The sequence below is a fragment of the Haemaphysalis longicornis genome, unplaced genomic scaffold (assembly GCF_048455015.1).
Source record: "Haemaphysalis longicornis isolate Haplotype H1 unplaced genomic scaffold, Haemaphysalis longicornis Haplotype H1 scaffold_10, whole genome shotgun sequence".
Taxonomy (NCBI): domain Eukaryota; kingdom Metazoa; phylum Arthropoda; class Arachnida; order Ixodida; family Ixodidae; genus Haemaphysalis; species Haemaphysalis longicornis.
In genome coordinates this window covers 99852816-99875266 of record NW_027526204.1, presented here as the reverse complement: position 1 = coordinate 99875266, position 22451 = coordinate 99852816, and the positions used below count along the sequence as shown (strand labels likewise).

The 22451-nt window shown below is 48.4% G+C and overlaps 1 protein-coding gene across 2 annotated transcripts in view; it reads right to left on the bottom strand.

Annotated features, from left to right (window-relative positions):
* Positions 1 to 8197: 8197 nt before the first annotated feature.
* LOC144158950 (solute carrier family 22 member 6-A-like) overlaps positions 8198 to 22451 on the bottom strand; it is a 34066-nt gene continuing 19812 nt past the window's right edge. For both annotated transcript variants that reach the window (XM_077690162.1, XM_077690163.1), the window contains exons 6-10: positions 21957 to 22187; positions 21679 to 21893; positions 16191 to 16372; positions 12830 to 12981; positions 8198 to 8555 (exon numbers count right to left, since the gene is read on the bottom strand). In XM_077690162.1, the coding sequence (XP_077546288.1) occupies positions 8489 to 8555; positions 12830 to 12981; positions 16191 to 16372; positions 21679 to 21893; positions 21957 to 22187 (847 nt within the window). In that variant the 3' untranslated portion in view covers positions 8198 to 8488. The remainder of the gene's footprint in view (positions 8556 to 12829; positions 12982 to 16190; positions 16373 to 21678; positions 21894 to 21956; positions 22188 to 22451) is intronic.

The following is a 22451-nucleotide window of genomic DNA, read 5'->3' as shown; positions in this document are numbered from 1 at the left end:
GGAACTCTGGAATGCCATCGATGATAGCAACAGACGCAGTGCTCCTGGCGGAGACACGATCACTTACACGTTGCTCGCCAATATGAGCGAAGGGGCGGCCAAGAGGCTCCTGGGCCGCATCAACAGGACCTGGGAGACCTCGCTGCTGCCCATGGAATGGAAAGAGGCGCAAGTGCGGTTCATTCTTAAGCCGGGCAAAGCCCTCACAATCGAGAACATGCGACCCATCACCCTTACGTCGTGCGTAGGGAAGTTAATGGAGCGCATGGTGCTCCGTAGACTCCAAACCTACCTAGAAGAGACCAACCAAATGTCCGAAACGATGTACGGCTTCCGGCAGCACCTCGGCACGCATGACGTCCTGGTGCAACTGCAGGAGCTCGTGATGAAGAAATCCACTCGTTCACCGCGCGGGATACTGGCCCTCGACTTAAAGGGGGCATTTGACAACGTGTCCCACGCGAGCGTTCTCGGTAACCTCAAGAAGACAGAATGTGGCCAACGCACGTTCGGCTACGTTAAGGATTTCCTGAGAAAGCGCATAGCGGTCATACAGATTGGAGGAGAGAAGTCGAACCCGATAGAACTGGGAGACTGCGGCACCCACAGGGTTCCGTCCTGTCGCCCCTGCTATTCAACCTGGCCCTCCTCCCGCTTCCAAATCTACTCAAACAGATCGACGGCGTGGACCACGCGTTCTACGCCGACGACATTACGGTGTGGATGAGTCGCGCGGGATCCGAAGCCTGGGCGGAGGAGGTCCTGCAGAGGGCGGCAACGACGGTCCACGAATACGCCAAGACCTGCGGGTTGTGCTGCGCACCCCAGAAGTCGGAGCTCCTCATCGTGCAGCCCAGAATACGCAAGAACGATGCCGAGCCGAATGTGGTCGTTACCATCGACGGCATAGACGTCAAGCCCACGCAGCAGCTGCGCATCCTCGGTCTCTTGATACAACGAGACGGCAAGGCGGCAGCGGCCATTGCTAAGATCAAGATGGCCTCCGAACAGGTCACCGGAATGATCCGACGCGTTGCGAACCGGTACAGAGGACTTAAGGAAGACGACGCCTTAAGCCTGGTCAGGGCGTTCATCGTGTCTCGCATCACCTACTCGGCCCCGTATCTCCAGCTAACGAAGGCAAACAGGAACACGCTAGACACGATCGTAAGGAAAGCCACCAAGACGGCTATCGGCCTGCCCCAGTACTTGTCTACGCAGAAGCTGCTGGACATGGGGGTACATAATACGGTAGACTAGCTCATAGAGGGTCATCGTTCCAACCAGAGAGTGCGACTGAGCCAGACTGTGTACGGCCGAGCAGTCCTCTGGAAGATTGGTTGGCCCATCGAACCACAGAACCCAAGCACCCTCTACCTCCGCCGTGGAGGGAAGCGCTCAAGACCAAGCCCCTGCCGCGCAATATGCAGGCCGGCAAGAACGACGAGAGGCATGCCGCGCGGGCACAGGCACTCGCCCGACAGCTGGAAGCAGAACCCCTAGACCTCTACGTAGACGCCTCACTTCCCCAGCACAGCAGCAAAGCAGTGGCCGCCGTCACGACCATCGACAAGCTGGTGACCAGCGCGTCGCTACGGACGACAGATGCCAGCCAAGCAGAAGAGGTGGACATCGCTCTCGCCCTCACGCACGGAGACGTGCATACGATCGTCACAGATTCCAAGACGGCCTACGGCAAATACCGCAAGGGGATTGTCTCCCACGCGGCCCTAGCAATTCTCGCAAAGCGCAGCCCACCGGGACGAGACGTAGAGCTCGTGTGGGTTCCGGCACACTCGACAGTGAAAGGCAACGCCCTCGCCGACCACTACGCCCGTGAACTAGCAGACCGGGCCGAGGACGAGTCGGAGCTACCGCACCCAGTTACGAGCTACCGTGAGATTACCACGCCGTACAGGAGCGCCAGGTGCAGGCTTCCCGTGCTGCACCAACAACTCGACCGCAAGCAACAAACAATAGTGCGCCGCACACAAGCGGGGTCACTGGAGCACCCAGCTTTATTGAACAAGATGTTCCCGGCAGAACACGACCCCATCTGCCCATTCTGCAAAAAGACGGAAGACACCCTGCCGCACATACTGGCGGAGTGTACTGAGCTCAAGAATCCCCTACCTTCCCTCCCCCTTCCCTTCCCCCCCTACCCGAGCGATGGGAGATCTTGATGTCCATCCCCGACCTGTCGACGCAGTAAGAGCTCGCGTCCAGGGGCCAGGAGCTATTGGACTCATATGGGACTCGTAAATAGGGTTCCACTCCGTCTGACGCTTGTGAGCGTCACCTGAAATGGGCTCAGCGAAAGTTGTTTCTCTCTCTCTCTCACCATGAGAGGGTAGAAGGTTCGTAGTCCATCGCCGTCCACACCGCAGCGATCCGATAGGAACAACGAGACATACTGACCGCGTATCTGCTTGCTTCACTGCAGATCCCAGCACACGGCAACGTTTGCGGCGGCCTGTCACGTGACCACAGCATCTGGAGCGAAAGCCCTAATGCGCCATGTCTGGCTAGGTCATTCATCGCCTCCCATTCACCATGAACCGCCGGAGCGCAAGTGCGGCAGGAGTGACTTTATGCCGCGTGACCCGCCGCGGAGAGGCGTCGCAGCATCGCTCGCTAGCAGCCTCGCCGCTGCGGTACCACGAGACCAGGCGAAAATTCAACCGAATACTTCGCCGGCGCTTGGTCGCTCAGTCCCGCCACGAATGATGCGCCGCCGCCGGAGTGCAAGGGTGGTAGGTGTGTCCTAACTTTCATGCAACACTGCGTGCATAGTCTTACAAAACCAGGCCGAACAGGCATTTCGCAAGTGGTAACTAGGTTTACATGGGTTAAAGACCAACAGCGCTTAAATAGCCCACCTCTTGAAAACGTTATTTCCGAATAGGCTTTCTAAAGAGGCAGCAAGAAACAAAATACGGCAACAAAAATACGGTTATGCATAACGCAAACGACCGTCAAAAATTAGCGATTTTGAAATTAAAATTGAGAAGACAGTGGCCATTACGACCAGGCTGAAGTGACGTTACGGCCGTCAAGTGAGCGGCTGGCCGGCCGGAGCAAACCTGCTCGTAGCCGCTTCGCGCTTGCAGCCGTCACCCCTAGGGGCAGCGCGCCCAGCGCGGAACTCGACCAGTAGCCCTGGAATTTGAATCACGTGATATTTGCGCCACAGGTTTAAACACGCACCACAGCGCCCGTACCGACAAACGAACTTACTGCCAGTGGCGTCGAAGACGACGGGAAAGACGCTCAAGACGAATCTTCGGCTCTACAAACGTCGAGAGCGACTGCCTGAGCCCGTGAAAGAAGTGGAGACACTGGGATGGCCGATACAGGTGGGAAACATCTCAGTAGACATCTTCCTATCCTCAAGCCGTTCAATAACGAATTGTCAAACCGCGAGGAGGCATGAACCTGTGTGAAGTGGAGGGGGAGGTGAGTCGCAGCGTTCGAGCAGCCTGCCTAACTCCCTTACAAGAGTGCCCGCTTATCCGTGTGCACGACCGCCAAAACGTCGCCCTGATCTCCAAAAACAACCTCGTTGACACAAAGGAACTACTGAAGATAGCACTCCTGCGCATACAAGAGAAAGACCTCCAAGTCAGCACGTACTCAGCGAAGCAAGAAGTATGCCGAGGAGTCATTCACAGGGTGTACGACGGAGCGACCGACGCGGAAATCGATCATGAACTTGTGGCGCCAGGTTACGAGATTCAGGGCACCAGACGACTGGGTAAATCTAGTTCGGCCGTGACCGGGTTTTCCAGCGAGCGAGTTCCGTACACGGTGCGCTATGCATGGCTGGAGAAGCGGTGTTTTATCTACAGGGAGACGCGAGCCACATGTTTCAATGCGAAGAGGGGGGACACAGAACGGACGTATGCCCGGAACCAAAGGTATTTGCCTGCGAAGACTGCGGACAACGCAACGCCATGCAAGACCATTTGTGCACTCTCACGTGCGCACTATGAAGGGTACCGGACAAGACACACACCAGTGAATGCAAGTAGAAATTCTTCAGACTCGTAAAACCAGGAAAAAACAAAAGCGAAATGCAAAATCCGGATCATGTTAGCGCTCGATAACAGGGATCCCAGCAACAACTGGCGCGGGAACAGAAGAATACACCTCCAGCAACGGGAGCGGTTACCACCGGTGGTGAAGATAACAAAGGGCGACCTCATGTGGCCGCACCCACGAGCGGGCGATAGCAGTTACCGAAGTGATAACCTGGGGCAGGGCCTGGGTCAGTTCCCTGCCGGCAACCCTCAACTGCCGCAGCAGCACACGAAAACAAATTACACCATCTTCCCACGTGGGAACCCTGAGTGGATGCAAAGCCGTGGAGTAGTAGCGTGTTAATAGGTTGTTAGAGTAAAGATACCTGTAATAGCGTATTAAATGTATTCTTTATTTATGGAGTAGTGGGGAACGTTTTCTGGCTCCTCGTTCTCGAAGCGAAGAATCCGCTGTTCGACGCTGGCGTTTCATAGCGTTGTCACGTTGCCGAACGCCATCTGGATCAGCTACTCGCCGCTGGCGTTTCAAAGCGGCTTCTCGTTCTCGAAGCGAGGAATCGCTGCTCGACGCTGCCGTATACGTTCGGCGTCGCGAGCTCTCCTCTGTGCAGCCTTGTCTACGGAAGTGCTCGCGGTTCTGACAGTTTGCTGGCTGGCGCTAGTTGGAGGCACGGAGCTCCGTGGTTGGAGGTGTGCCAGCCAGTTCGCTGACGGAATCGTTGGCGTCCATTTCCAGTCATCGGACGGCGCAGAACCGAAGAAGCATCTGAGCGGAGCGCGGACCGGGTTTATTTGCAGAGCAGAGGGAGTGGAGAGGAGCAGCGCGCATGTGCGTGATTGGACAGCTGATGTGGAGAGGGGAGAGGAGGAGCAGCGCGCGTAGAGCACAGGTGGTGTGGAGAGGGGTAGCGAGTGCTAGCGCACAGGTGGTGTGCAGAGGAGAAGGGGAGAGAGTGGTGTTATCACAGGTGGTGTGGAGAGGAGGAGAGGTGCGGTCGCCGGACGCCGACGGACGACGGAGGGTCGACTAAGAGATTGCATCTAAAAGACAGACGTCAATGCGCAAACAGCAGTCTCTTCAAGACCAGGATCAAGCCAAAGCACAGAACAGTAAGGTGAGCAGGTACTGGCCTCCATGGCCTGTTCTGGCGTACTTCGCGTCTATTGCAGTTTTCCTTCGCACGGCTTGATTAGCTTGTTCGACAGCACCTCCTGGGTAACCCGGACTCGATGGAATTAAATGGACGTACGGCAAAGATACGTTAAGGATTGGTTTGCAGGGCGGAAAAACAAAATGTGGAGACCACATAAAGACATCTGGCTGCTAGAGAAACGCTACCTTTTGCGCAATGCTTGCCACGAATCGGACTCCGTTTTCTGAATTGGCTAATACTAATTCAGTTGTGTTTTAACAAGTATTACAAAAAGCGAAATGAGCAACTGGTTCTGATCAACAGCGATTATAAAAATTTCCTCAGCTTTCTCGCGATTCTCAACCTTACTGAACTATCTAGTTTAAATTGGTATAAATGGGAATCATTAAGTTCACATGCCGAATCGTTTCCGTGTCTGCGCTTGTGTCGCGCGGTGTTGTAGCCCCAAGCTGGCACACAGGATGGCTAGGATCCGCTGTCTCACCCTTCGAAAGACGCTCCTCTCGGTTTTCTCTCGCTTCCGACTCACGGCCGAGTCGGAAGGCCGAGTCGGTGCGATTCTACATGTTAGGATCGTCTTTTGTCGACATTTGCAACGAAAAGAGCAGATACGCGTCCAGTTTTTCTTCTGTCTTCGAAGACCCCTTCGTTAGCTCACGAAGACCCCTTCGTTAGACGACGCCGGCGACGCCGTCAAACCACAGTAGCGGGGGCTTAAGCGCTGCGTGCTAAACCTACTATTTTTTCATTGGCTGGATGAAACTATACGTGCGAATTTGTAACTTTGTTGTGATAGAAGGTGCTACTAAAATGTTCGCGCTTGTGCTTTTTTTGTCTATTCGGTGTTTCTGTTCACATTCTGTCTCGCGATTGTAAACAGATTTGTAGAAAATTGTAATCCTGCCGCTTTGCAACAATATTTGCTAATGCGCATGCCTTTTTTGCTCCTCGCACTTTCATTGTTTTTCCGCAACGTCTGCTGCTAAGGGTGGCATGGCATCAGTCAGGCAACTGCCTTCAGGCGTGACTCTCAAGGCAACGTTTTTTACGTTGTCTTCAATAAACTTGTAAAGAAAGAAAGAATATCCGTTGCACAATTTAACTATAATGCTTTGGCATTCCCTAGGTCAAAAGCAGTGCTTAGGTGTCCTAGCATTTCCACCTGAACGTGCGTCCCTGTTTTCTTGGTTCAAGAAATGCTTAGACGTAGTCTGATGCATGTGGATCTTTGTACTAGTCGTGTCACTTTTCTCAGTAACTTGCAACTGTAACTCGTTACTTTTAAGTTAGACGAAATTTTAACTCTAATACTGTTGCTCGTTTGCACAGTAACTGTAACAGGATATCCCATTACGTTTACTTTATATTTATGAAAAAATTATTCAAAGCAACACTCGTGAAAGCTTGCCCTCTCAAGATCGCGCATTGCACTTCTCCTGACTTCCTTCTTTTCCACATCCTGTCCAGCTTTCATTTTTCTACAACCAGGCCGCCCTCGTAGTTTAGGAGAACTCGCCGAGGTGGCTCAGTGGCTAAGGCGTTGTGCTGCTGAGCACGATGTCGGGGGTTCGATTCCCGGTTGCGGGGGCCGCTTTTCTGATAGAGGCGAAAAGCAAGATCGCAAGCAAGAAAAGCAAGAAACTAGGTCCTTTCGAGTACTGTCGCGCGGTCGCCCGTCGCTAACTTTGATATGTTTACCAAAAAGGTCGATCAAACAATCCGGCGCTTCCTGTACTTCATGGCCGCTCAATGAGACAGGACTACTTACATCTAATGGTAATGAATACTTACCTCATGGCTTTGCAAAACCCAAACATTTCGTTGCTTTTTAGGCAATGGAGGAAAATACAAAGTAGGGCATGCATGTACACACCAACAGCGGCAAACCGTGGCATCGTAGCACAGACATTTCCTGCGCCCGGCAACTATAGCTAGGCTGTCACCCCGCCAGGCCCGTCGCCGGAGAAAAGTGCAAAAAAGGGGGTGTCGTCTTTGCCGTCACTGGCGCGCGGGACTTGTTTCGGCGACTCTCCGCCAGGCACAAACGTTGCCTTCTACACGGCTACTTTGAGAGCGTCCAATTTATGTTCTATGAGGGTTTCAAGATTAGAACTTCGCTATGGTAAATTTTTAGAACATCAACAGCTTATTTAGATCAAACTTGAACAAAGACAAATTTGATTGGAGTTTACCTTTGAAGGTTTATAACAATTAAAAGCGCCTGTCTGATGTACAGGTGTCGTCAGAAGTAATTGGAACACGGGAGCTGTGGCCGAACTGCCTAGGAGCGCCGTGTAGCTGCACCGGCGGTAAACGAAAGGAGCGGAACACGCATGCGCGCCTGCCTACAGTTATATAACCCATCTATTAATGTGAAACCACTTCTATTAACGTGTCCAATAGGATTCTTCGCCGTACACTGGCCTCAACGATGGCACTGATAGCAGAGACACATCTGGCAGCGTCTATCACACACCTTCAGCGCACGCGAACTGCTGGAGAAGCGTCGCAATCACAGAGAACTTAAATGACAATTTTTCCTTTCAAATATATTTAAGTCTGTCTGCTGTCACGGCCATCGCCAAAACCAGTCTGCTGCGAAGAATGCTCTTGGCCACGTTAAAAGAAGTGGTTTGAGACGTATAGATGGGCTATCACCGTGCATACAGCCGGGATTTTAGGTTTCGTGCAGGTCCCAGCAAAACGCATGCAGTACTCACAGAGCAGCCCAGACCCACGGAGCTGCAAACGCCGATCACTTTATTTGGGATTTTCCACTTAGTGCGAGTCTCCAAACTCATTCAGTGTTGCCAACATAGCACTTATCATGCACATTCGCTTGTACATTCGCTGATTCTGATGCACGCCGCTGACTGTTGAGATGTCTGGGGAGTAAACACCAGTGACGGCATGGTAAAAATCCGAAAAAGACATGAACTCCTCCATGCATAAGCCGGTGCATGGCTGAGACAAGAACCATACACACCTTGGATTATCGTCGGCTACTTTATTATTGCCATTGTAAAACACAATGAGAAGGAATGCTTCATGGCTTTTGTCTTAAACAACTTTGGACACGTGTACTACAACGACCACAATCCTACAGTCACATGTTATAAAACGTGTTTGAATTTCGGCTGGCCACAAGGCTATTTTCACTACCAATGCTCTGAAGCAATAAAGTGCTGCATACCCAAGCAAGAGCACAAGCTTTACTTACAGGACAAGATTCTACAGGACAATGATGCACAAGCTTTTATTGTCGTGGGACATTTAACAAACATTTCGTAATAATCAGGCTTCCATAGATGCTCTTCTTTCTTGGAAAGGGCTCAAGACTGTCATTCCGTTTTCTTCGGACCTGAGTGAGAGAGCACACGCACGGGCACATACAAAAATTGCACTCATGGCAAAGTCATCTTCCTAGGAATTGGAATCCATATCGTGATGAAAACACACAACTTGATACTTCATTAACTACACTCTAGCTCAGTATACTCTTCAGGAAAGTAAGGGCCGGGGACATGGAATTCCCTCTCTTGACGTCAGATGTGGTGATTCTGTTCCTCAATCTCCGGGCTATCTCGCGACTCTCCGTCCTGATAAGAAAGATCGCATCAGGTTTACTTGCTCATGGGGGGCGATAGTGTTCTCTTCTGCTCTATGCTCTCTAATCATTAATCACTATCCCTTGAGCATCTGGATGGCACTCGCTCCCATACTTACTTCATCACCATTGCCACCACCACTGCTTTTTATGACGGAGATTTTAACCACACTTTATGCCAAACTTTCGCGTGCAGAGGAGTGGATCATCTCCAGGATAATAGGGAGACCGCGATAATGTCGATGACAATGAATGGGGACATTTGTGCGCAAACGGGAAAAAACTACTTCGTCGAACCGTGTGCCGTAATCTTCATCACCACCACCACCCCCACCACTATCATGTTCATGCTTTTGATGTCACTGTAGGACAAAGGACTCTCCGTAGACTTCCAAACCGCTCCTGTACTGCGCTCTTCGAAGTCATTAGTTCACTCTGGTTTCTCAATCTCATCATTCGCCAACTTTCTCCCTCCTCTTCGTACGGCGCCGACCATTGGTAAACTTTCTGGTTCGAGGGTTCACCTGTTGCCAACAGACCACCTTATTATATGCGGCGCCCCACCAGTTTTTTTCTTAAATTTTAGCTAGAAAATATTCAATACTAGTTTGTTCCCCTATCAACGGCGCTCGTTTCTTTCAGAGTTGCTTCTGTGATCCTTCTTTCCAATGACCGTTCGGTTGACAAACTTTTTCTGTCAAAGTCTCTCGTAAGTTCGAATCTTCATCTGCCAAAGGTGTCACCACCGGAAGTACACATTGCTTACTCACTTTCATTTTCAGCCATGCATACATATCCACACAAAAATAAAGGCAAATTAGCATGAAGGCCCGGCCGACCGACCGACCGACCGACCGACCGACCTACTTACTCACTGAATTTACTTTACGTAGCCCGAACTGCTTGTGGTACACACTTGAACTTTGCAGAAGGTATTGTTTTTGATGTAGAAGCACTCGAAATGTTGATTTTTTGGAAATTTAATCTCCAAATGTATCAAAAAAGCTAAAATATCTTTTTTTTAATATTCACTTCTTTCTTTTACAGTTTTTCTTGGGCCACTGAATTCCTCGCATTGCCTGTTCCTACAAAAATCACCTTTACAAATTCAGCACACCGATTATCCCCTCCATAACAAGGATGAATTACTAACATGTTTCTAAAGCGTGTTGTAAGTACTATCGCACACTGTTAAAGCCAAATAATTTGTTTTTGCATCTAGAAATTGCCCACACAGGTGGGCAAAAACAAGTCTCAGAATTTTTTGAACTGTCATTTTAACAAAATACAAAGGCTAGCACCTGGCCTAAACATGTTTTCGCAACTCCCTTAATACCCTACTATGCCCGAAAAAATATCGCATTAAGCCTTGCTCCTAAAGAAAATAGTTGAGCCACAGCGGGAAGTCATATTTTAATACAAAAATCCTCCAGATTATAACGCATGTATAGTGGTTAAGCGGGTCCCACAAAACGCTCGTGCTACTTACAAAAATTAAAAAGTCCCTTCTCTGATGTTAGTCGTTACGCGACCAATGATTGTGCAACCAATTGCTTAAGGGACTTTTTAACGTACAGTATTTGCCGTATGTTCCCAAGCCATGCCAAAGGTTAATTGTCCGTGGACAATAGGTGACCGGTAAAAAGCGCAAAGGCTCATGGGTACGTCGTCTGCTACCGCCACTTCCGGTTCGAGATCTCTCCTGCCCTCCTGCTCTCCTGCCCTGTGTGCACCGGCGGCTGTCAGGCACGTGTGTGCGTGTTGTTTATTTGTCACAGGATGCCTACATGTAAGATAAACCCCTAGTAGGGTCAATCGTTGTTATTTATGGAATTCCCGATGCATGAGCGTTTTTTTTTTCCTGGTGGAAATAGATAAACAACAAGCGCACACGCGCGTGAAAGCCGACGGTGTAAGGGAGGCCAGCAGAGCTCCCGAACCGGAAGTGCCGGCTCTCCGCGGGAGAAAACAATGCACCCATGAGCCTTTTTACTGGTCACCTATTCAGAATACAAGCATACCTCTCGGGTGAGACTGGGATCTTTTATGCCAAAGAACTCGTGAAAGCGCGTTTCTTTCTTACCGTCATACAATAATTCAGTCCCACGAGCTGCATAATGCCGCGAACCATGTATGGGCTTGCTTATTTATTTTGTTTTTACTGCCGGGCCACGCCCGGCTGTGTTATCAGCGTTCCAAGCAAAGCGCGTCTTCCATTCTTTGTTTTTATACCGCACGGACTATCACATTCAGATAAGCAAACTGTTTCACCCTAACGTCGCTAGCCCAGAATACTCGTGTGTGATCTACAATGTTCTGGATGTTAATCTTCGGTTCCAGAAACACTCGCGCCTAAAGATAAAAGGCCTGCAGGGCAGACGCCTCGGCATTCGATTCTGCGACGCTCGCCGACGCAAGTCACTTTGTTGACCGCTGCTTCGCCGCCTCTGTATTCTTTTGAGTTGGGAGCACAAGTTCGCTCCAATAAACTTGTTTCTCCTTCAAGACAACTGCGTCGTCCTTGGCTTCGTGAGAATACATTTTTTTAATTTTTTGTGGCCCAGAGGCTTCTAGTGTGGCCTTAAAAGTTCTGACAAAACTGCACATAATTTTTTCGTTGGATGCAGGTATACATACATCACTCTGGCGGTGCGCCAGGCCTCGTACGCCCGAGTTAAAAAGCAGAACACGTAAAAAATCTCGTAATAACGCCACACAAACGCGTTGTAAGAAATTGTATCCATCCGTTTGTAACCATTTCGTGGTTATGACACCACGAATCACGAGGCTCCTGAGTGAGTGACCCCGGTAGGAGTAGACGTAGAGCTGCCTATATGAAAGAAAAGCTGAGGTAGTTGGACTGGGTTTATACCTCAAAGCGCAAAAAGACAAAACACTAGGGATTACACAACAAGTCCGCTCTCTGTACACTTCTCGCCCGTCAATTCTATTTCTGCCACGTATTGGTGTTTATGTAAAAATGTCCAATGTGTAGGCATTTCTACTAGACATATTAGAAGCAAAAAACAATTCACCAGTTTTCAAAATATTGACGTATATATTAAAACTCGCTTGCCTTCTTTAAAACATTTATACCTGTTTAGAATTGACGCCACTCCTGGATTTGGTTTATAGTGCAATGTTTAGACGAGAAACTCCGTTATATAAGGTAGACAGACTTAGACCAACTAGCACCCATCTTTTTAATGGTGATATTCATTCATTTGTATATATTTACATAAAAAGACCCTATCTGCGATTTTCAGCCTAGGATAGTTGTGATAATTGTGAAATGAGAACTTTTGGTACGGCGAAAACACCCTTTTACCACCATATTTTTCATCTACGCTTTTACAGAGCCACATTTCCAAAAAATACAGACATTTTTTCTAGATATTCGGATAATTTTCAGGCGCGAAAATCAAACCAATATTAAACATTACGGGAATGATTAATGCTGAGGGATCTCTAAAGGAACGTTTTATACAGACTGATATAGTTATATTTAAAATTTGAAAATTCCTGCCTCTTTTACCTCTACATCAGAGTACAACGTATTCTGGATCAAGTGGTCTGGCTTGACTATAATGAATCAGTCAGCCAGTAACGCTAACTTGTATTTATTACAATAGGTAATTTTATAAAAACTAGCCGCTATGTTAGGAAGCTGTCCTGAAGAATCATTTTCTACCTTACTTTGATTCTTATTTATTTGGATGCTTTACTTGTCCAAGTGACTCTTGCAAGTCGCGCACTCGCACCGTTTATCCAGTAGGAAGCAGACCAAAAGACGTCACTGGGGACGTAATCACCTGAATGGACGTCCTCATCGACGTCATTAGAGGACGTAACTTCCTGCTTCGCGAAAGGGTTCCTACTTCCTACTAATGCAACTGTGCAAACGTTTCATAAGTTCAGTGAAATTATTTGCTGGTAAACCCTCTTCCGAACCCTGCGATTATGACACGTCAGCATTTCCGCAGCTTATCGTCGCACTTGAAATTTACCGTCACTCGCCGCCTTCTCACCTGTCTGGCTTCCTCGCGATTTCTTCGGCATCGTCGAAGGTATCGGGCAGTTCCAAGCCTCGAGTCTCCGGCAGCAGGGCCGCCATTGCAGCGCCCAGGACCCCGGCCGCACCAAGCACTGTCGCAGCAGCGTAGACAGAAGACTGTCTCTTCTGCGAGAAGGCGCCACCTTTGTAACCACGAAACAGACGCGGACATTTTGGCAGCAATTATTGTTACACGCAGCGTCTCTACGTAATATATCCTAGTCATAACAACACTCGTGCCAATTTTTTCGCAAAGTTTTGTTAAAACTGATGTATAATGAAGGAAGTTGACGAGATAGCATTTATTACATTAGCCCCGCCGGTAGTGTAGTGGCCATCGCACCAGGCGCGTATAATGAAGGTAACCGAGAGAAGGGCAATGACCCACCAGCTCCTTTATGCGGCTTGTGACGTCGTAAGACCAGTGCCATTGACTGACGCTTTAAAAAAACAACCGTTGATCGATTGACAAAAATTAAGGAGCATAAAATAGCAAGCCTATTGTGTTTTAAATGAACAATAGATTCGGGACAATATTTTCAGCGAAACGGCCTGCATTTCACAAGTTTTCGCGCACACAAAGCTAGTGCCCGAAAATAAACGAATGTCTTCATTTCGCCCTATTGTCACGGACCTAAGAACACCGCAGGGCTTTTTTTAGTAAATTATGTTTATTGGCTGGAACTTGCGCTTTCAATTACACTAGAAGAAAACACAAGCGACAAAGAACGAGCAAACAAAGTTATGTGCACAGTCGGACGTCGGCGAATGGAACGTCACTCATTTTTTCTCTGCATACATGTATACGGGTACACTCTCCTTTTCGGAACCATCCAATAGACCCGGAAACATTGTAGATCAACAAACAACAGTCTGATATAAGGAAGACAAGGTCAATTATATTCGCAATAGATTCAACCTGTAATAACGTATGCTTCTCCAGCGTGGTACGTGGTGGCCTGATTCACCCTCTGTGTGAATTCCTTCGGCTATTTTTCCCCTTGTGACCCACCCTCCCCTGCAGTTTTTCAAATCAATTGTTCGTCAAGTTCTTTGTTAATACCTTGCGCAGTTTTTACCAGTGATTTTTCTTCTGAGCTCACCTTTCATGTAATGCGTGTTGCCCAGGCCTTTGAAGTATAAATTAAATAAATATATAAATAAACTCTTGGAATTAATACATGAAGTCAACTTGTTCGTGTACCTGCGAAGTCGTGTATCGTTATGCCACAGGGCAAACTTTCTAAATAAAAAGAAATCATTGACGTTGAGTCTACGGATTTCTCACTACGCTGCCTCCTCTTTTTTGAACAACAATTGTGCCCACCTCCCCGCGAGGGGAAACGTGTAGATGCGACGCATCGTGGGGTTCACTTGGTGTTTCCGTTGGATTGATTCTGAAATCGAGTGAAACGTGTCGGGAACGCGTATGATTCTTATATTTTATGATTATTATTATGCTTTATTGGCCAATCTTGGTCAATCAATCTGAGTGGTATGCTTGGGGGCTTCGCTGTCGCAACGACCTTTACTCCATCATTGTTGCTGTAAGTGGGAGCTTTGCTTTTATTGCAAGTGTTAATCATTGCCCCATCATGCGTTGTATCAGTAGCATCTTGACGTAGTTTGAATGAGTCAAGGATATAAGGCGCGTTCGTAGCATTTTATTCTGTCTCGGTTTTGTGGCGCAGTTGGAAGAGCACCATGTACCTCGCGATCCGCCCACAGGGTCGTGGGATCGAAACCGGGCGCCGCTAACTATTTTTTTTTAGTGTAGGGGGAGGGGTGTGGACGAACAACGCCGTATGGAGGGACAAGGCGAGTGAATGAGATGCAGTCGCCTCTAAAAAGACAGTAAGTCAAGGGGTGTGATTAGAGCGCTGTGCCTTTATGGTTGTGCGCATAAATACGTCTGTATGACGCATTGTCCACTAATACTGTAACAGTGCCCACATGTGTTCCGACTTGGGCCACATTGAATAATTGTAAACATGTGGTTTTAGCAGCAGGTTGAGTGACAGTTGTTTGATTAGGTTTAAGTTGTTCTTATGGTGTGTAAGGGTTAATGTCATCACCCGCCGCGGTGGCTCAGTGGCTAAGGCGTTGTGCTGCTGAGCACGAGGACCCGGGTTCGATTCCCGGCCATGGCGGTCGCTTTTCTGACGGAGACTGAAGGCAAAAACGCCCGTGTACGAGATTTCGGCGCACGTTAGAGATCCCCAGGTGGTCAAACGGCGCGCCTCACCGCCTGCGTTGCTTCAAGGCGTTAAACCCTACAATCAATCAAATAATCCCATGATTCCTGCAGTCTTCAGACAAGCGCTGTAAGGTTGCGGTAACTATTACTGGCATACGGACATGCAGACCTGATTGGCACTATCTGCTGCGCTGCACAGACTGCCTGCGGGACACACTGGTAATTGCGAACTGAGCTGTGTAGCCCAGAAGAGAAGTTCTAACATGCGCAATGGCAGCGTGACCATTGTGCTGCTTACACACATTTTTGGATGGGAAAAATGAGTACTGCGGATTCAAAGTTACTGTTGTTGCCCCATCTTATAATTACACATGACAAATGCACATTCCGGATTGAGAACTTCTCATCTCAACATTTTTTTTTCGTGCTAGTTCCGGAGCCGCTGCTTCGAAAAGACACAAGTGCAAGGGCAGAAAAAAGTGCGAGGGAAGGGGAAAATTAATAAAACCACTGGGGTGTGAGAGAGGAAAGATTCAAGTCGATAAAATTTGTTCGGGCTAGAACAAATACGAAAAGAACAGTGCAAAAGACAAGACGAAGAAAGGAAAAACAAACCACAGGTGCTGCGACTGTGATTTGTGGTTCTGTTCTTCGTTTTGCCTTTTGCACTGTTTTTCTTCGTATTACAATTTACCAACTGCCCCATCAGCAAATCCGAGACCAATTAATTTGAATAAAACAGGCAAATTGGTCGTTCAAAACAGATGCACATATACAAACAGGTAATATTCTCTCACCTTTATCATCATAATCATCATCACATAGAGGTTGTACTGCTCGCATTTCTCAGTGCATGTTCATGTTCTCATGCATGTTCAGTGCAGTGCATGTTCATTGTACTGCTCGCATTTCTCAGTGCATTGCTCAAAATGCTAACAATTTTTTCAGTGCTTTCTAGATTGTTTTTTGTGTGTTAATACTTGTCTTCGTTCATTATAAGCCATTTCCAAATTATGCGTTCCTAATTATACACATTTGGACTTCTTAGGTTGCTGAAGGTGGGTTCAGGTGTAGTTTGATGGACCAAAATTTGCTGAGAGTTTCAACGGTATTTTCCTACGGGGGCTCCGCTACTCACCAGTAAGGTCACGAAGGGTGCCAGAATACCGCCTACGCGCCCGACTGTGAAGCAAACAGAGAATCCGAAGCCGCGGGCTGCTGTCGGATACAGCTCCAAGGTCCAGACCCACTTGAAGGCCGCTGACACAGTCAGCATGAAGCGGCCGACCATGGACAGGAAGAGGCCCACGTAGTAAAATTCTGCGAGACAGAGGTTAAACTTACCTTTCAAGAACACAGCAAAAAAGGAGCGGCAAATTATTAGGCAAACGTAGTGCCATTGGGCATTGTGGGCTCGACTTGTACCTTTTCCGGCATAAATTATCAAAAATAATAACGATCACAAATCGTGAGGCAGCGCTCCAACAGTCCTTATGGCTGGGATATCTAACCGGGTATCTTGACCGAACCAAACCGGATATCTTAACAAAAGGATATCTACCTGCCGCGGTGGCTCAGTGGCTAAGTGGCGTTGCGCTGCTGAGCACGAGGTCGCGGGTTCGATTCCCGGTCGCGGCGGCCGCTTTTCTGATGGAGGCGAAAAGCCAAAACGCCCGTGTGTTCGAGATTTCGCCGCACGATAAATATCCCCAGGTGGTCAAAATTAATCCGGAGCCCTCCACTACGGCGCGCCTCATCGTCTGCGCTGCGTCGGCGCGTTAAACCCTACAAATCAATCAATCAACGAAAGGATATCTTAGCCGCACACAAAACTCCGGATTGCAGTTATTCTCCTTGGACAGTGGGGGTTCATGTTGAAGAAGGTGGCTGCAATGCACACGTAGCGACTGCTGCGGCACCAGTACCCCTAGAGGAAATCATCACGCTTCAGCGTAAGTCACTGCGCTCGAGGAACCTGTCCCTAATTCAAGACTAATGAGCAAACTATTCTGCCGCACAGCGCTAAACTTCACATTGTCGGTATACGATTGACGATGCAATGCAGAAAGGCTGCAGCTTATCAAACCGTCAATGTAGGCTTTGGGCAGAAGAAGCGTTGAGCAACAGACACGGCCCCAAATGGAATAGGCGAGCTATCCAGAACGTCAGACATCGCAGATATTCGGCCACAAAACCTTCTTATCTCAACTCACAAAGAGAACTTTCTGTCCATGACTACTCCAATTAAGATACCTATAAGTCTGGACGTACGGAAGGGCGCGACTACTCAACAGAAGTGGGTACCTATCCTTGCGTTTTTATGTAAACGCTGGCGTCTAACAAGTCAATCCTTGATTCATGCATGCACAGAAACCACGTCCTCCTTGAAAGACAAGGTACGTGATCTCAGCTAGTGCCACGGCTCCGCGGTGAAGTGTGCTCCCTGCCGTTAGTCTTCGCACGGTGATTTACACCACGATCACCAGCTCAGCTGGCCTGGAAATGGAACCCCTAAAATAAAGCGCCAGTCCCACCGTGACTCATGGCATTGACAATACTGCCTCAGCTAAATACAAAACTGACCAAACTCTACGTACATAAACGCTGTAATACAGAGACAAAAAAACTCCTTTTTAGCAGTTGCATTTCTGCTTAATGACAATTTTGCATCGCCAAAACTTCCTTCCATGTACTGGTTAGGCCATATTTGGCGTACGTAATCTTATAAACAGTGCACCTCCAACCGCCTTTCAATAAAATTGCATGGCAGAATGTATTTCCAGTACCGAGCTTTCTTCGATTCGTCAAGCACCTCGATTTCTTTTTCTCCAAATTATTAACCCTTTGATGCCCAAAACTTTATTTTTCAATCTAGGAAGCCAGAATGTGTAGCATAGTTTGAATAGACAGAAATAAGCATGAAACAGGGGAACGAAAAAAATTAGCTTTATTTAATCATGCGTAATGAATTGTTGCTCCTGGGCAACATCCGGCATTTGAGGCACTATTTTGTGTGGAAGGAGTGGAAGCAGTTCCGGCTTGGCAGAAGGCACAAGTGCATTTGGCATTTCTCGCAGTAGAGGAATGTGTAGCCTGCTTTGCAGAACTTGCACCTGGTTTTCTTGCCGCCGTACTGAGGCCAGTGGTGTGTGCCGTCGTACCGGACATCTACAACAGGCCGTGGAGTGAGAGGCCTTAAAATTTTTCGTGCAGGAGCTTGATGACTTCGCGCTGCAGTGGTGGAATTTCTTTTCTGTGGTTTCGCGTTTACTAGGGCCAGAGCTTGCGCAATTTGTGCACGAAAGGTTAGAAGAGGCAATTTCTTCTTGATGCCCAGTTGCAAGCAGTGCCGCTTATACAGCAGCCATCCATTCACGATGTAGACGTCGATGAACCAGAAAAATATGCGCATGTACCATTTTTTCTAGGGGTGTGCGAATATTCGAAACTTCGAATATTCGATTTGAATTTTTTGGTATTCGATTCGATTCGAACGACACTTTTATTGTTCGCAATATTCGAACCACCAAAACTAAAAAAAAAAATTCAGAGCGTGTCTGTATCGGTGTTTATTTACAGTGTACTCTCGATGATACGATTCTGGGGGTGCGAATTTCGGGATGATACGAATTTCCGAAAAGTCCCGGCGAAATTGCATCGTTTGCAATGAGAAAAATTTCGGCTGTTACGAACGGACCTGCGCGGCCCGGCGGAAGATACGAACGAGCCGGCGAGGCACCCGACTGCCGAACGAGCAAATGACGGCTCTCGCTCCCCTGTTTGTCACTCTTTCTCCAGAAACGGCCGGGCTGTTGTTTTCTGCTCGCGCAAACGCTCTGCGCACGCCCAACGCGCTGACACCGCCGCGAAACCACCCCCACGCTGCGCGCGGCGCGGCCGGCGGCGTCAACATGGCGTCGGCTCCAGCCGCGAAGTGGCGCGGGCGCTCGAGCAACCACTTCTAACCGCTCTTTAAAATGCGGCTCAAGGGAGACACGAAGTTGCTTGTGCGGTAAAGGAGCTGATAATGCATGCGAAAACGGTACTATAAAACATCATCCGCGCCGCTAGTGAAAGCGCCCATTAAATATTTGCCGGGGTGCTAAGCCTAACCATCTCGGGCGGAGCCAAGCCGGCTGTCTCGATCTCATCGCAAGTAGTCAGGCTCCTCCATTCTGCCGCGCGCGTCGTGCGTCATTTTCTGACCGAGGTAGGCGCTACCGCTGGCGCGAAATCATCGATGTGGGCGTGAAAATACAGCGCTCGCAGAGCCGAGGCGAGAGAATCGCGTGCAAAAACGCACCATGCGGTTCACGCTTGTCTGTTGCGGCGTGTCGCGAGCTTGGGCACAGCGAGTGAGGAGACGAGCGCGAAGCTTTACGTGCTCCAGAAAGGACTGCTTTGCGACACGGGGGTTAAAAAAAGCAGAAAAAATCACGAATTTCTTCACGCGAAAGTAGGAAAAGAAATAAACGAAAACTTTTTTCAGCGCTAAATTTTTTGGTCTGTGCTGGTTCATACGAATTTCGGATGACACGACTGTTTTTCGCAGTCCCGCGAGATTAGTATTATCAAGATTTTACTGTATCAGCGCGCGGCAATGTGCACGGGCGCGGGCATGCCAGCTACTAGTGTCTCAAGTGAGTGGCTGTTTTCGGTATCTGGTGAAGTGGTGACGAGCAGGAGGTTGTCACTGCTCCCCGAACATGTCGAGCAGTTAACCTTTCTCCATGTTAACATTTAAGTGAGTGCAGACCTTAACCTGTTGAGTGCAATGGTATTGTGTAATTCCTAATTTTACTTTGTGTGATTTGTTGTGCAATAAAGTTGCAGTTTTTGTGTCTATAGATGGTGAAAACATCGATTTTACAAAAAACAATAAGTATTCGTATTCGAAAAATATTCGATTCGATTCGAACTTTGTTTTTATTATTCGAATTCGCTTCGAAATTAAAAAAATTGATATTCGCACACCCCTAATTTTTTCGACTTGTGGTCAGTGCGGTACAGCTCAATAAGCATATCGGCGAGGTCTACGCCGCCCATAAAAGTGTTATATTCTTTTACAGCGAATGGCCGAGAAACGTCAATGGTTCGTTGCTCTTTAGTGCTCCACCGCTTGCAGGTGTCCGTCGGCTGAACTCCAGCATAGCTTGATACTAGGACGACGCAACTGTTGTCGTACCGCTTGATCACTTCAATCCCTGATTTTTCGTCCGTCCGGAAATCTACTGAGCTTCTACCCTGACTTTTCAAAGTTGCTTCGGTGGCGAGATGACATTTCTCGGTCCGGTCAACTTTTACCGTCCCTACGGAGTGAAACCCTCTGGCCTTCAACTCGTCCACAAGTCGTAGGCTGGTGAACCAATTGTCAAAATATAACTTGTGGTTGACGTGCGGCTGCAAGTACTGTACGAGGTCAATGACGACATCCCCAGAGATGCCAAATTCATGCTCGCTGGTTGTCCCTTTGCCTTCATATATGACAAAGTCGTGTATTATTCCAGAGGAGCTTGTTGTTGTTGCGAAGGTTCGTGACGAATTCAAGAGGGCAACGGTCAAGCAAGTTGTCTTGCCTTGGGTCATATTCGGGGTCATCCGGGTCGCTGTCGATATCTACGTCGGATATTTCACCATCCAGCAAGAAAATTATTTCCTGGATCTCCTCGTCTGTTAGAGGCCTCCGAGATCTTGACCTGTCCATCTGCATAGAAACACGAAAGCAAAAGCTGTGTCACCGAATGTAATCCTTACTATGTAAGCTTTTCATCATTCCGGAAACCGGCAAATGGAATGAAATTGTGCAGTGTGTATACAGCATTTCAACTGTGAGAGCTCCCTGCCTTCAGCGCACCTATTGTCGCATTGCACCCACAAGTGCCCGACGTTGCTCCTGAGCAACATCATATTTTGCACGCTTTGCGTCATGAGACTGTAAACTGTTTTTTCAATGCTCCTGTACACGAGTGTTGTCTACCTCATAAATGAAGAGTTGCATGCAGCACTGATGTCGACAACAGTGCATAGCTTGGAATAAGAGGCAAAATATCTCACCTTGTGCAGAGGCACGCGCGGCACTTCTGGAACGCCAGTGTGTGACCTCCTCGTGAGCATGAACGGATAAGTGCTGCCATCTGTTGTTTTTTTGTAATGGTAAGAGACTCACTACGTTAACACGAGGTGGCGCTACCTGGTTAAAAGCGCGATATGTGCAATATGTGTCTCCGAAAAAAACCGTTTGCGAGTTGTTGCTCCAGAGCGACGTTGGGCATCAAAGGGTTAACACCTCTCCATTAATACCTCTATGCAGCGACATTCCCCAACAGAGACCGCGTTGAAAACCACCACATCCTAAGTGACACCGCTCAGCATTGCCTAATATTACCACCATGCTACCTTGCCTATAAACGACCGAATGCGCGTGGAAACGTGGGAGTATTGGTTAACATTCATGACAGTAACTTGGCGCGCACTAAACGGGGACACAAAGAAAAAGAGACACAAAGCCCAGACCACATTAACAACAAGTGTGCGCTGGTCTTCGCGTCTCTTTCCGTTGTGTCTCCCTTAAGTGCGCGCAAAGTGACCGTCATAACCGCCAGAATTTAGTTCGTTCGTCTACGCACCTGGAGGAGTTAACTGCTCTGCGACCGCCACGGCCGCTCCTATGAGGAGAGAAGAAACTTGCGAAGGCCTGCGACGAAAATAGTACACCAGAGCCAGTGCGAGAAGAGCAGCGGGCATTTCGGCTGCTGTAGAGACGGCGAAGTTGACCATGTAGTTGCCTTTGATGTGCACCGAGTTGGTTACGAAGGTGTAGTACAGGATACCATCGGCAAACCTGCGCAAATTTACTGGTTCTTCACATCAGATTAGCCATTGGCAAAATCAACTGTAAACTTACCACACCACGCAGAGCTTCACGGTGTTATTCCTGATCACTCTGTTCCTGAGGATCTCTAAAGGTCCCACTGAGGTTGCCGACGCTTCTCGTATTTTTACCACGATATTGCGCATGTGGGCGTGCCAGTCGGGAACCGTCCTACGGTTCATCCTCAGTATCTTGGCAATGGCGCGTTCGGCGCGTTTTTCTTGTCCTGTCGTGATGAGCCAGCGGGGCGACTCCTGGACAACGCTGCGGAAAGAGGAAATAGTTGTTTTTAACATATTAGTTGCAGCTTTCGATGATGAATGAATCTGGCTACCTGGAAGACATTCTTCTGAATCGGTAGACTGGGGAGCGGGCTGTGTGCGAGTGTGATATTCAGCGTGCTGACTTACTGTATGCACTATTCTAAAACCCCAAACCAAACTTATAGGCAAGAGGAAGCATAATTTTTATTTCTACACTCTTACACACCTCAACCCCACTTTACTGTACCCGGGACGAAACATTTCC